Source organism: Mytilus galloprovincialis, chromosome 9, assembly GCF_965363235.1.
Source record: "Mytilus galloprovincialis chromosome 9, xbMytGall1.hap1.1, whole genome shotgun sequence".
Taxonomy (NCBI): domain Eukaryota; kingdom Metazoa; phylum Mollusca; class Bivalvia; order Mytilida; family Mytilidae; genus Mytilus; species Mytilus galloprovincialis.
Window position 1 is genome coordinate 61,119,461 of NC_134846.1, and position 13,936 is coordinate 61,133,396.

A 13,936-nucleotide genomic window follows, 5' to 3' on the forward strand; every position below is an offset into this window, starting at 1 on the left:
GATAACATCTTCTGAACAAATTTTCACCACACTTTTCCATTTCCATGTTCAGTGAGCCATTAAATCTTGGGACAAACTCCAAATTTGACATATACTTAAACAGATCACTCCTTAAAGGACATGTGTATTTAGTTTAAGGTTGTTGTGACTTCTAACTATCCTTTTAAAAAACTTGAACATAATCAAATAAAAACATTCTTATCTATATATTTAACTTCAGTTTTTTAATTATAACAAATTCTCTTTACAACTAATCATACATTACCTGTCCAGTAGTTTCTCGTTCTCTGTCAAACTTTAATTTTAGATCAGAATTCTCATTCATAACAGAGCTATATTCTACTTGTAGTTCTGTTATTTTATCTTCTAATTCTAATTTTTCCTGTGAATATAAAAATAAACCATGAATATTTAGCCTTGGTTTTTGTTTAGGTGATTTTAATTTTGTTTTCCATTTGACAAATACTAATAGAAGGATCAACTGCAGATCAGGGTTAAAAAAGATCACCTCAACTGTACCTTAGATGTTGTTATTTTTTCATTTTCAAAAGTTTCAAAATATTTGATAATCAGGGGCATAAAGCTAAACACATTTCTTTAACCCGAATAGTGACATATCATATATACAAAAGTGCTTGTATGCAGACTTTGGAAGGACGACGAACATAAATCGACACGAACATGTAAGTTTTCCTTAATCCACAAAAACTGGTTCCGACCAAAATAAATGAATCCACTGTACTCTTTTATTATTCCAAAAGAGCCCCTGGATGTTAAACAGTCATCCACATTTCCAAAAGGGCTTGTGATGTCATATGTGACCAACAAGTCAACCAAATAAAGTCAAGTCATCTAACTGATGGGGATAAAATCAAATTATTTAATGATCTTGCTTTCATTTGAAATGTATTTCTCCATAAATGCAATCAACCGTAACACACCTTGCAAGTCTTATAGTTGTACTTGAAAGCATTTTACATATATTGTCCTTACTCCTAATTTCCAATTAGAATTAGTATCCTATTTGTCTGTAGTAACAATCACTTACTATTTTTAATCTATCTATTTCACCTCTTAGTCTGGGATTTTCCATTTTCAGCAGCTCATTTTCTTTTTCTAAATTCTGCAGCCTGTAATTTAAATAATTTATATTTGTACATGATTGATAGTGTGTGAATTAGGTTAAATAAATGGAGAATACCTGATTGCAAATATGTTGAATCCTAAATGTTTTGATTGAGAGGAAACATTTAAATTATCTTAATAAATCTATTTGTAGATTTCATAGAACATAATTATAAATATTCTTCAACTATTTCCTTCTTAATACATTTCAAAGGGAGACAATACATGATATTTCCTGTAAGGCAGATAGTGCACCATTACTTTTTTCGGTAAAAATAAGAACCAACCTCTGTGTGAAGTATTCCATTTGTTCTGACTTTTCCCTTTCTTGACGAGACTACAATATAAACAGAATTCCATTAATGATCTACCAGTAAGGTGCAGTACTCAGGTGAGATAATTGATTTTATTGATTGGACAGGTAAATTTTACTATATGATTGATAGTGTGTGAAGTCTAATGCTGATGAGGAATACCTGACTGTCAATGTTTTCCAGGTGAAATAAAGCTGATTATTGTACAAACAACAATAGATGGATTTCCATGTCATCATACCAATTGTTTAGATTTATGAAGTGAAACCAGATTTATTTCCTCAAAGGAAATATTTGTGTTAATATATTACATTATCAACTAATACTCTAGTGTCATTAACCTCCCAATAATCGTTTCACAGTTTTGTGCTTCAAAATGGTAATGGAAGATTAGTAAATCAAGATAATAATTTTTATTGTCTTATCTTTTAAATATCTAATTCATTGTTTATATCATAATTATATTACAAAGTATTTTCAGTTGGTATCTTTTAATTATACATAATTTGATGCAAAAACAGATCAACGGTTGGTAAATACATTTGATCTTAACAAAAAAGAAATAATAAAAAAAAAAACGTTTTGATATTCAATATAAAACAAAAGTACATTTTCTAACTTAAAAAAACTGATTTCTGTTGTTTTTCACCTTTTTCATTTGAGAGAAAATATCAGGTTATGTTCGCTGACTGGCATTGATTAAAATTTCAAGGGAAAAAGAAAAATTGTGAATTTCCTTTTAATCCAATTTTCTAATTGTTTTATTTGAGAGAAAAAAATTAAGAGGTAAAGTATGATGTAGTATGCAAGTATGCAACAAAGCTAATGATTTTTAATCAAAGTTGATGTTTTCTATTTCTTAAGTAATGTGAATCTGAATTTTATTTATCAAGAATTGCATGTTCCTTACCAGTATGTCTTTGTATTTTTTTTGTTCATCTGAAACTCTTTCATCAGACTTCACCTCCACATCTTTAACCTGTTCCTCTAACATGTGGATTCTGCAATAAATACATTGAAATAAGAAAAACAGAGTTATAAAGTGGAAGATCTGTATTACAAGCACCTGTTTTTATAATTGAATTTTCAATATTTGAAAAAGAGAAAAACCTTGAAATTCTCCTAAATTGATAAGCTAGCTGTATCATATTGGAATTGTTGTTATGAGGGTTAATATCAATATGGACCATACTAATGTATTAACATTAAAACAATCACTTAATCAAGGTCTATTATGATTGAATTTCTAGTGAGAAGTACCAGTTATATTGAGTAGAATTTTCTGAGTAAGACCTAATTAACAGATGTATGAATACTTCTTCTCATTATTGATATATAATTGAGTATGTACATATGTTTTTCTATAATGAGATCAGATATCAGGAAATCTTTATCTTTTATGAATTTTTAATGGAGATAATTAATTGTTTTTTTTTACAACATTAATATTTCAAAACATTAAAATACTGATATAAGCAAAGAAATGTAAAAGAATAATAACAGCCAGTTAATAAGCATTTAAAAGATTTAGCTAGAAATATAGTCAAAAATATGTATAAAAAAGAGAAGAAAAGCCTAGCTTCATTCTTAAGATAAAAAAAATGCCATAAATAAAATTTATTAAAGCCTTCATGCAATTTACTAAAGAAAGAAAACAGCACAACATACCTCAAAGCATAGAAATACAAACTTAACAAAGAAGCATGCTGTTCCTAACTACATGTATACATGTTTCTCTTATTCAAAGGTAAAAATAAGCAAAAATAAAAAGTAATAATATTGTACATATAAGGAATAAAAAAAGTTTTGAAAGGACTTTTTTAAAATATATTTTTTGTGTAATCTAAACAATTGACTGGGTATAGACAGGAATTACAAATATCCAACACAACAGGACCAAGTAAACAGATTACAGCCGATTTCATTGAGTATGTAGACAAAGGTAATATCTTTGGTTAGCTTGCTTGTTAGTCGAACTGTAAAGTCAATGTTAGGTTAGATTAACTACAGGAGTAGACCAGTCCGACAGATATTCAACCTATCTGTCTGTTGGACTAGGCTACTTCAAAAGGAGGGTAGTATACCTGACCTAATAATGACTTCATGGTTCAGCTTACAAGCAAGCTAACCAAAGATATTACCTTTAGCTACACACTCAATGAAATTGTCTGTAACAAAATAAATAAATAAAATCTGACAGACCACAATATAAATGCAAAAAAAAATACATGTAATTAAATAATAAGCCACTATGTTTTACTACCAACAACCACTATAATATTATGTGCATGCCTTACCTGTCAACAATACTAGAGAAAACAAAATGTGACAAAATATACATCAGACAAAGGTATACTACCCATCACATAATGCTAAACGTATAATAGTATAAACTTACATATTAGACAAGTGTTTGTTCACATGCCTAGAACATAATAGGTTATTACAGAAAATCAAGTCAAAATTGTATAAGATTGTTGGAGATTTTAAACAGTTTGAAAATAAGATGAAAGCAACTTGATAGGTCACTGTTTCAAGGGCATTCTGCAAAGTTTGAAAATGCTAGAGATAAATTTTCAGATTATATATTAATATCTCTGACAATTTTTCACACAGAGGTAGAGAAGAGCCCTAGAAATGAAGGTGGGATAAGAGTGTTTTCACCCATGTAACTCTCTCTGTTTAGTCCACTAGTGCCAGTAGTTTGTCGATTGTGGTTTATCTATTTATACTTATTATCCAAAGTAATCAGTAATTCCAGGATTGATTTTTTGTCCCAAGAAAAAAGGAGGTCTGATCCATCTTCCATTATAAATTGATTGATTATTGGTTGCTTAAGGTTGGACCATCTGGAGTAAATGGATATATATTGTCAAAAACTATAACCTTAATAAACACTTGATTAACTCGATAGGTGCTTGATCAAGAATACCAGCTCCCCATTCTAAACTACCTATCACAAAAGCATTCAACCTTTCCCTGATAGAGTGGGATACACAAAGCTGAGCATGTATATAGAGACATACATGTAAGACTAGAAATGTTACATTCAGGTTACCTTGTATTCAGCTTTCTAAATGCTGCCCTGTTAGTTATCATTTAATTAATTAATAAATTCTCAAGTCATTTCATGTTTCTCAACATTCTATTTTAAAAACATTTGAATGGAATATTTGTATATCATACAGCTATAAGACATTGGAATTTTGGGAATATTGGAAATGCTACACAAGATTATTCTATTTTGCAGTAAAACTTGTAAAAACAAACATAAGTATTATTCTACATGTCCAATCAAAACTGATCAGATTGATTAAACAAAATTATCATCAATTAATATCATTTATGAATGGTTTTGGTTTAGGTAATGCTAATCTAGAGTACATATCTGAAGAAGTGAATATTTACCTCTCCATGAGCACAGAATTTTCATCTTTAAGTTTATAATGAGCCCCATCAGTATTACTCTTTTCTTCTGACAAATTTGTCAACTGTTTCTCAAGAAACTGAACCTGTAATAAAATAAATGATGACAAATACATGTAGACAAAAGAAAACTGTCTTACAGCCTTTATTTACCTTTCAATCAGGATACCATTTTTTAAATGTATCCCCAGTAGACATGGTAGACAGAAAAAAAAGAAACTTATTTTTATTGTTGTTTTAAATATTACCAGTTATCATAAGAATTTAATAGTAGGATGAATTTTTCATTCTTTTTTTTGTATATAAATTAGGACATTGCTTTTCTTGTTTGAACTGTTTTACATTTTTCACTGTGAACCCTGCATTCGACAGGATCCACCTTTGCCACACTAGCGTTTTACCTAACAACCACCCAGCATGGACCAAATACCGGACCATTTAAAAAATTCTCAATCCTTTCCTGAAAATTACCAGATACGGGGAAAAAGAAGGAGAGATTTAGAAACAGAAGCAACCACAGAAACATACAAATAAGAAGCAGTCCATCACTGAAGATTTAACATACCATACATAAGTATATGAAGTCAAAATAATTCGGAATACCAGGAATTTTACTTAGAGAAAAAAGGAAGGAACCAGAAACAAAACTACAAAACATATTTATAAAGAAAAGCTTGATCCATAGACACTTTATTAGCAAAGTAAATTTTTATGAACAAATCTACCCAGATTTACAATTCCTTAAAATGCGGCGATCATACACTTCACCCTATTACCAATGAAATTGGAAGCAGTACCTCCCTCGGAGCAAAGCCAGTTGAATTGGTACAGGATGGCCAGTGGGGTGTTGTCCAATTTGGAAATGAACTGACATTTTATGATCTACTTTCATCATTTCTACAATATTACCACTAGAAACCTCCATGAGAACAACTACACAGACGTGTAAGAAAAGCAGCTAACCACATCGTTAATAACTTTATTGACTTACTTTCACTTTTAACTATACTAGATTCTTATTTTACTTTCACATTCTATTTATATCTATAACGATCTCATAACAACCTCTATTGTTGTTACTTTCAGCGAACCACACAACGGCAAAATTTGTACTTCACTGTTTGATTTCATGTATAATATTGTCCTGAAGACCCCACCCTTGTTGGCGAAACATGTCGACCTAAATAAACTTTTGCCATGCAGTAATTGATGGGTGTTGTCTTAATCGTTTTATTTTGTTTTACATTTGTCATTTCGCTGCCTTTCAAGGCCGACTATGATCATTGTTGAATGCCATACTCTGACCTATAGTTGTTAATTTCTGTGTCATTTGCTCTCTTGTGAAGAGTTGTCTCATTGGCAATCATACAACATCTCACTGTACAACTTTTGGATATATACATGTATTTCCTTTATTAGTTTCTGTTTATTATTAGAGACCTACCCTATCATTTAAATGTTGAAAGTTTCCATCAATGTCATCAAATACTTCATCTGGTGCTGGACTTCGCGACTTCGAATGTAATTGTCTAAAATAAGAGTATTATACTTAAAAATATGATAATTTTATTAAAACTAACCAAATATGAATTCCTCAAACCATGTAAAAAAAAAAATTTTGTTTGTGAAAGTCTTTCTTTTATTAGGCAGTCCAGAGAAGACACAAGTTTTTAAAGTCAATTTTTATGCCATATTAGAATCAGTTATTTCAAATTAAGCATGATTTGTCAGAGCTAATTTTGTACCAAATAACTTACCCTGTTTTCTAAGGGAACTGACTTGAATTCAAATTCTTAGCATTGTATACTATTTATAGATATGTAAACAAAAATCTTATCAGGTAACATACAGTTCTATGCAATTAATTTAAATAATTTATTTGCATTTATCGAAAACGTGTATCAATGTAAACACAACTGAAGAATCTAAATATGTTACACCTGTAATGAAAATACTAAATTGGAATCTGTATTGGTTGGTACTTCCGTTAAACTACCATTGATCATATTTTCCCTTCTGACTTTTGTTTGTACATTTTTTTTGACTGATTTGGTCTTTCCAATATACCATTTTTATAACATGTCTTAATTTAAGAAAGTCTGGCAACTAACAAAAAGCAGGTAAATATAATAGAATAATGCTAGTGTAAATTTGAAAGTTATGATATTTATAAGCAGTTTTGTAGTGATCATGAGTCACTTTTTTTTTTACTTTACAAAACAACGTTAACTGCTGTTAGTCACTGAACATACTTTCAAATTTTCTCTTGAATTTTCAATGAAAATCATAAAAATAAAACTTACGCAGCATATGCTGTGGATGTTAACTTTCTTGCACTGAAAAAGATGAAAAAGACAAAACTATACACTTTGATATAGAGCAGGATGTGCACCATTGAAATCCATCACAAAAAGAAAAGGTTAATTCAGTTACATAATCTTTAAACATTTACAACATATTGGCCTGTGGCAATAATGTTTTTTAAGAATTTGATTTATGTATTCTTAAATAACTGAGCGAATAAAACATGGACTTATATGCATGTTACAAAAAATCAGAACTACTTTCATAGTTAAACCAACATGACTATAAAAACACAGTAAAATAGATATATGGGCTGAATAGGGCTGTTGACTTATTTCACATCAGGTCACTTGATAAGTACATGATAAAGATATTTTGTTCTTGTCAAGATATAGCCAATAAGTATTGTATCAATCAATCAATCAATCAATCAATCAATCAATCAATCAATTACTTTTCCAGATTCATGTATTTTACAATGGACAACTTTTTACAACAGTTTTACAACAAGGATCTTACTTTTGTTGCACTTCTCCATAATTTCCAAAATAAAATCCACTACAATTAAATGTTACAAAATATATTTTAATTTACACGGTAAATTTTACAATGCCCCTAGCTCTCTTTCAGAAGAAAAAATATACCCTTTACTATGATTGTTCATGCATGAGAACACTGAAAGTGTAAAATGATTTAATACAGTACTTTCTTTTTTCCCTCAAAGGTTTAAGCATATCGAGCCTAATTCTTCAAAATTTAAAATCCTTTTAACTGTAGATGCTTTCACTCAATTTGTCCATCATTAAAAAACATCACATACAAAGAACATACTGATTTTTATAATGCAAAACATTTTATAATAAGGGGAGTAGAATCTCTTAAAGGCAAATTATACCAGGAAAGTACTGGAACGATACCTATTTAACATATCTTTCTATGTACATTTTTATTTCTTAAAGACTGTTACAAATTTATCTTAATTTTCATGACAAATTGACTTAAAACATTCCTATATTTATCATAGTTTGAACAGGATATTTTTCAGGAAACTGATTGTTATAAACTTATCATCACATTGTTTTATTCATAAAGTATATACTTCCTGATAAAATAACTGTTTGGTCTGTTGACACAGTTCTAAGGTAGGATTATATAAAATTAGAAAAAAACAACACTTAACTCATAAGCTCAAATACTCAGAGGTTAATCTTTTCATAAAATTCATAAAACTCAAATCAACCTAAGTTTTGATCCCTTACAGTGACACTAAACGAATTAATGGACTTCTCAAATTAAAGATTTTAAGAATAAAGGTGAAAATATCATTTGTCATTTTGGGGCCTTTTATAGCTGACTATGCGGTCTGGACTTTGCTCATTGTCAAAGGACATACCCAAACCTATAGTTGTTAATTTCTTTGTCATTTGGTCTCTTCTGAAGAGTTGTCTCATTGAAAATCACACCCCATCTTCTTTTCATTTTAAGAATTATATTGTAAAAGATTTATTATAATAGAAATGTTTAAGTATCACAGACAATTTTAGCATAATTCGAGAATTTACAGACCAAATTTTTCTATTCTCTCTTTTTTGTATCATTTAGTACAATACATGTATCAAATATTTTCAAATTTTATCAAGTAAAAGCGAAACGTAAAATGAAAAATGACATTTTTGTCATGATAGACACCCACACTAAGCTAGTCAGGAATTTTGAGAAGTAATAAAACACAAACAAATCTTGCAAATAAACAAAAATTCATGAAAGATATATAAAAGCTGACTTATTTAGGTTATAGCCGAATCAATACAACAGATGCTGCACAAATAACTGATTCATCCAATATTTACCTGACATATACCTGGTCTTACCTGGGCATAAAAATAAACAGCAAACAAACAAAAGGTGTGCACAGAGAAAACTGTAACAACATGCAAAACACCATAGATGGCACCATTATACTATTTCCTGTAACCATTATCCACAATTTCATAGTCCCGATTCATAAAATGTTTCTTTTTTCGACCAGTATGTGGCATATACATATGTCATTTTGATCAATATACAGATATGTACATGAATTAATCAAAAATAATACTTATTTGAAGCGATTTTCCACCGTAAGAGGATTTCTAATTCAAAACCTTACAATAATCACTTCAATTTTCTTATGTATCTACAAAATGCGTGATTCTACTTCTTAATTTTAAATACATTCAAAATGTCAATCAGGATCTTCTCCAATCTGATTAAAATTACATCCTTTAATTGCTCCGGTTCTTATATGCTGCATATCAAATAACCTTGATGCACGAAAAATCAGAACAGGAGCAATTAAAGGATTTAAATATAATTAGATTGGATTTTCTCCTTTTAGAAAGTTATGATTTTTATAGTCAATGACCTTGCTAGCTATTTACAAGTTGCTTTAAATTAATTGGCACCATAATCTGGCTCCATCATATATTCTGATTTTTAGGTTTTACAGAACTCATTTCAATTACCTGTTTTGTTTAAGTAATTACTGGGAAAGCACACCTGCTATCCTTTAGTTAAATTAAAGCTTTACCCAACTTTTGAATCACAGTTTCAAATTCATCTATACAAGTTGCTGCATTTAATTTAAATATTCCATTAATGGATGAGTAAAAACTAGTTTTCAAAAGCAAATCAAATAATTGTTTTCTTAATCTGAGAATGATTTATCGCCTCATACCTCATTCCAGTATATGAACAAAAGGAGATGTGGTTTAACATCAATGAGATTTGGTAGAATCCCAACAATAGAAACTATCATGGTGTTTATAAATAAGTTTAAAACCCTAATCTAAGGGAAGAGGTCAATAAATAAATTTTTAATATTTTAATTAACATACTACCATCACAAGCAAAAGCCATATTAATGCAAGAATTGTATAAATAAATACAAGAGAAGAAAGTAAATAAAACATGCATGCAGTACAGTTAGTAAAAACTAAATAAAATAATGAAAGATTTTAGTAAAAGATATAACTAACAAAACAAAGAAATATCATGCATTTTCTTTACTAAATTGAAATATTATGTTCTGAAGGAATGAACTTCTGCAATAAGATAACTATTCAACAACATTTAAAAATAAGGTCAAAAGTTTCTAAAGTTCATGTGCTAAATAAAATTATATACATTAATTTGTGCCACACATTACTTCTAATAACACTAAGAAAAGTTAATATAACACTCTGCCCTCATGTCAATATTTGTTGGTGGCACAAGTTGTAGACTTCAGAACAAAATATTTAACCAATAACAATTAATTATACCAACTACACAGAGAGCTTTGCAAATTTCACTTTTCATGTCAAATACCAGCTAACTAATGATTTCAATAAAATCTTCAATCTATTTCAAATTTTAAAACTTATCAAGTTCATCTTGAAAACACAATGAAACAATGAATTAACTCAATGAGAGACACTTCCGAATTTACAAGAAAAATTTATTCAATAATTAAACAATAAATTTTGATGTTACTTTCTGCAAAGCTCTTAACTGCCATCACCACTTTGAATGTATAAATATTTTGTACCCTGAACTCCGACGGTTATGTTTTTCTCTATAATGCACACCCCTTTTACTTCTAATTTTATCACAAGTTACACAACTCCTGTAAAAAGTAAATAATGTGAATTTACCAATCTTGACAAAATATTAGCTACAACTTGTGACATCAAAATTCTATAAGATATCCATAACCAAAGATTACAGGAAAAACTGTGCTTTAACACAATATAAGCACTGTTAGTTCTGAATGCCAAGAGCTTGCTCAACAAAGCCATCTATTAATAATGTAGAAGAACCTTGAAAAACTATTATTTACATACTCAAATATTTGATAAACACTTTACACACAAGTTGTTAGTATACAATCTTAAACACTCTAGCTATTGTTCTATTTTTCTTTTAAAACAACACACATTACCCCTCTTCAAAAGTTACCTGTAAATAGGCCACTTTCAAGTTATGTACATTGTACCTCAATGGAAAAGTTTGTGTATTATGTGCAATTATATGGCATCATTTACCAGATAGAGGGAATGACCTGTATACCTGCACTATGAAAGTTCACCAAGCTTTGCTGTGATTGTCATTATACAAGATAAACTAGAAATAATGCTTGTTCCTTAGGTATCTTATTTCCCTTTTGACAGCAGGGTAGATAATCAATTATAAGAATTTAATTTGCTGAATAATAATAATAATAATATAGCATCATACATTTGTATTTTTCAACCACTTGCTCAACATGGGAAGGTAGTGATGATTGATGCCCCTAAACGTATGAATGATGTTCTTAAAATTAAAATTTTGACAGAAATGCAAAGAACTTGAAAGTGGTCTATTATGCCTCTATTTACAAACAAAGCTATTCATATAGACTTGGTAGTGCTGTTGAAATACCATCATCAAAGGGAGACAACTTACTTGTTATGACATGGATCAGAGGTGTCTGATTCTATATCTTCTTCCCCATAATCTGTGTAGTCATGAATACTGTTTAATAAAAAATAATATAATTGTATGTAATTTCTTCTCAATTTACCATCACATTTTCAATAAAAAGTCAAATCAATTCTATCCAGTATAAAAAAAAAAAATTTGTTTAATATAAAATATCTTATAACCTTTTATGTCATGAATATACAATAGTTTTTTTTATAAACTGCTTTACATTATTATTTAAAGAAATCACAAATAGAGATACTGTCATATGAACATGCATAAGATGCGGAATTTTGTACTTCTGCAAGCAGAAATTATATCAAATGTATACGGCTTCAATATCACGTCTTATAATTATGATGTTTGACTCTGGTGGACTCTGTTTAAACTAGATGGTACTATCAAGTCCCCCCTTTTTTATCATCTTTTCCCATTTATAATCTAGGGGTGCCAAATCTCATGCAATAAGCGTGAGACTAATGCATGAACATGCTTTTTAACAACATTTTTCATTGATCTATTGTTTTTTTCACTTTGATCTTTGCAATTTTGGACAAATCTCACACGTTTACTTTATGAAAATTAAAAATTGACAGTTCATGTGCTGAATAATCCCCTCTTTCATTAGTAAAAGTACTAACTATACATTCAGCTGACTTATATGCTTTTTTTTCTTGTTGCAGGTTAAGGTTCAAGAAAAGGATGTTTAATATACAGAGTATGAGAATGATGTTTATTTGATAACTTTAAAATGGGCTATAAACATACAGCTATACCTTCATATCAGAAAAAGAAGGTTATGGGGTATCCATCCATGACACAAAATCACCACAAAAAGCAAACAAAAGGCACAAAAAGAGCACTTTTATTGATGTTCTTCATCTAAAAGTTACAGTGAGGCCTTTAATAAGGAGCAAAAAACAAATTGATAAATGTATCCTTGGGGCACAGATTATAATGACCCAACTTACATATATTGTTAAAAAGAAAAAGACTCAAGAACTGTAAAAGTGATACTGCCCAAATTTGAATTTGATCTGCGTTTTATAAACAATAAGCATTGTGTATAAGTTTCAAAACACTTGTTTGATGACCAATAAGGTTGGAGAATGGACAAGAATTTTGGGACATATGGATAGGCTTAAAGACAGACAAGGTTAACACTTATTGTTCCCTCAGCTGGGGCATAAAATCTCACACCTCACTTCAAGTTTAAGACAGTCCCTAGCAGTGGTTTGAGCAGATTCAGATAGACTTTGTAAGAATGAAAATCCTTGTTTTCAAAATTCCAATAGGGAACATATCTTTTATAATTGTATAAATAAACCAATTGTTCAAGAATGAAAATCCCCAAATAAATGTCAAATATTATGGCTGCTCTTGAGCTATGGATGATATCATTCCTTTTTTATCAATCATTTCTTATTGCAGGTTCTTGGGTAGACCTGCCTATAAAGTGAGCTATGTATTACATTTATTCTCCGATACCAATTCTGAGATGGACTTACCCATTAAATGACCTGTGTACGTTATTATTCCTCTGTATAGAGTCAGCAGTAGATAAATCAGACTTACCCATTAAATGATCTGTGTACGTTATTATTCCTCCGTATAGGGTCAGGAGTAGATAAATCTATAAGAACACCATTGTCTTCATCAGTGTTTGTATCATATTCATTGAATGTATAAGCACTGGCTTCTGACGTCTCTTGGCACTAAAATGTTAATGATCATTGTTTTTATACTGTTCTATAAGGTTAGATTTGTAAATTTTTGATTGGTTTCTATGACAGTGTTTCTATAACCTCAAAAATGTAGACAGTAGGTACAAACATAATATTTTTCTGATATATTTCACTTACAAAATGTATTGCAATAAATATGAGGTATGGAGGAATTTCTGATGATTCAAATGATAGGTTAGGATGTCAGCATATAACATTATACCTTTCCTGAGAAAACATAGTCTATCTTGTTACACGTACATGTAATTATTGTCCTAAATTATATATATGTACCAAATCACATTTGTACTGCCAAAGGGAAAATAAGTGTTCCAATACCTTCAAATTTTACTTATGTCCATTTATGGTTGATTTTAGAATAGTTTGATTAAAATCTTTTGTAATGCAGGTATATTTAAGTCATAGGTTAAATACCTTTGAAACAACATCAAAATGTCAACATTGAACAAGGCCATTTATGTATATTTTTAATAAAGTAAATGTTATACATCTTGAATGATTAAAGTTTCAGAACCTTTAAAGACAGTTTATTTGATACAT

The 13,936-nt window shown here is 29.6% G+C and overlaps 1 protein-coding gene and 1 long non-coding RNA gene across 10 annotated transcripts in view; one reads left to right on the forward strand and one right to left on the reverse strand.

Annotated features, from left to right (window-relative positions):
- LOC143045517 (rab11 family-interacting protein 4A-like) overlaps window positions 1-13,936 on the reverse strand; it is a 31,011-nt gene that overhangs the window by 6,655 nt on the left and 10,420 nt on the right. For 3 of the 9 annotated variants that reach the window (XM_076218082.1, XM_076218076.1, XM_076218080.1), the window contains 12 exons: window positions 13,227-13,366; window positions 11,634-11,702; window positions 10,738-10,815; window positions 7,689-7,727; window positions 7,169-7,201; window positions 6,310-6,394; window positions 4,848-4,951; window positions 4,498-4,524; window positions 2,350-2,440; window positions 1,413-1,462; window positions 1,049-1,130; window positions 266-382 (listed from right to left, as the gene is read on the reverse strand). In XM_076218082.1, coding sequence (XP_076074197.1) covers window positions 266-382; window positions 1,049-1,130; window positions 1,413-1,462; window positions 2,350-2,440; window positions 4,498-4,524; window positions 4,848-4,951; window positions 6,310-6,394; window positions 7,169-7,201; window positions 7,689-7,727; window positions 10,738-10,815; window positions 11,634-11,702; window positions 13,227-13,366 — 915 coding nt within the window. Of the gene's footprint in view, window positions 1-265; window positions 383-1,048; window positions 1,131-1,412; window positions 1,463-2,349; window positions 2,441-3,837; window positions 3,865-4,497; window positions 4,525-4,847; window positions 4,952-6,309; window positions 6,395-7,168; window positions 7,202-7,688; window positions 7,728-10,737; window positions 10,816-11,633; window positions 11,703-13,226; window positions 13,367-13,936 lie in introns of all 9 variants that reach the window. The other 6 variants (XM_076218077.1, XM_076218083.1, XM_076218081.1 and 3 more) reach the window with 6 other exon arrangements.
- LOC143045521 (uncharacterized) lies at window positions 8,247-13,276 on the forward strand. The gene is made up of 3 exons (XR_012968967.1): window positions 8,247-8,311; window positions 12,335-12,369; window positions 13,083-13,276. It is a non-coding gene; the product is annotated as an uncharacterized LOC143045521 (long non-coding RNA).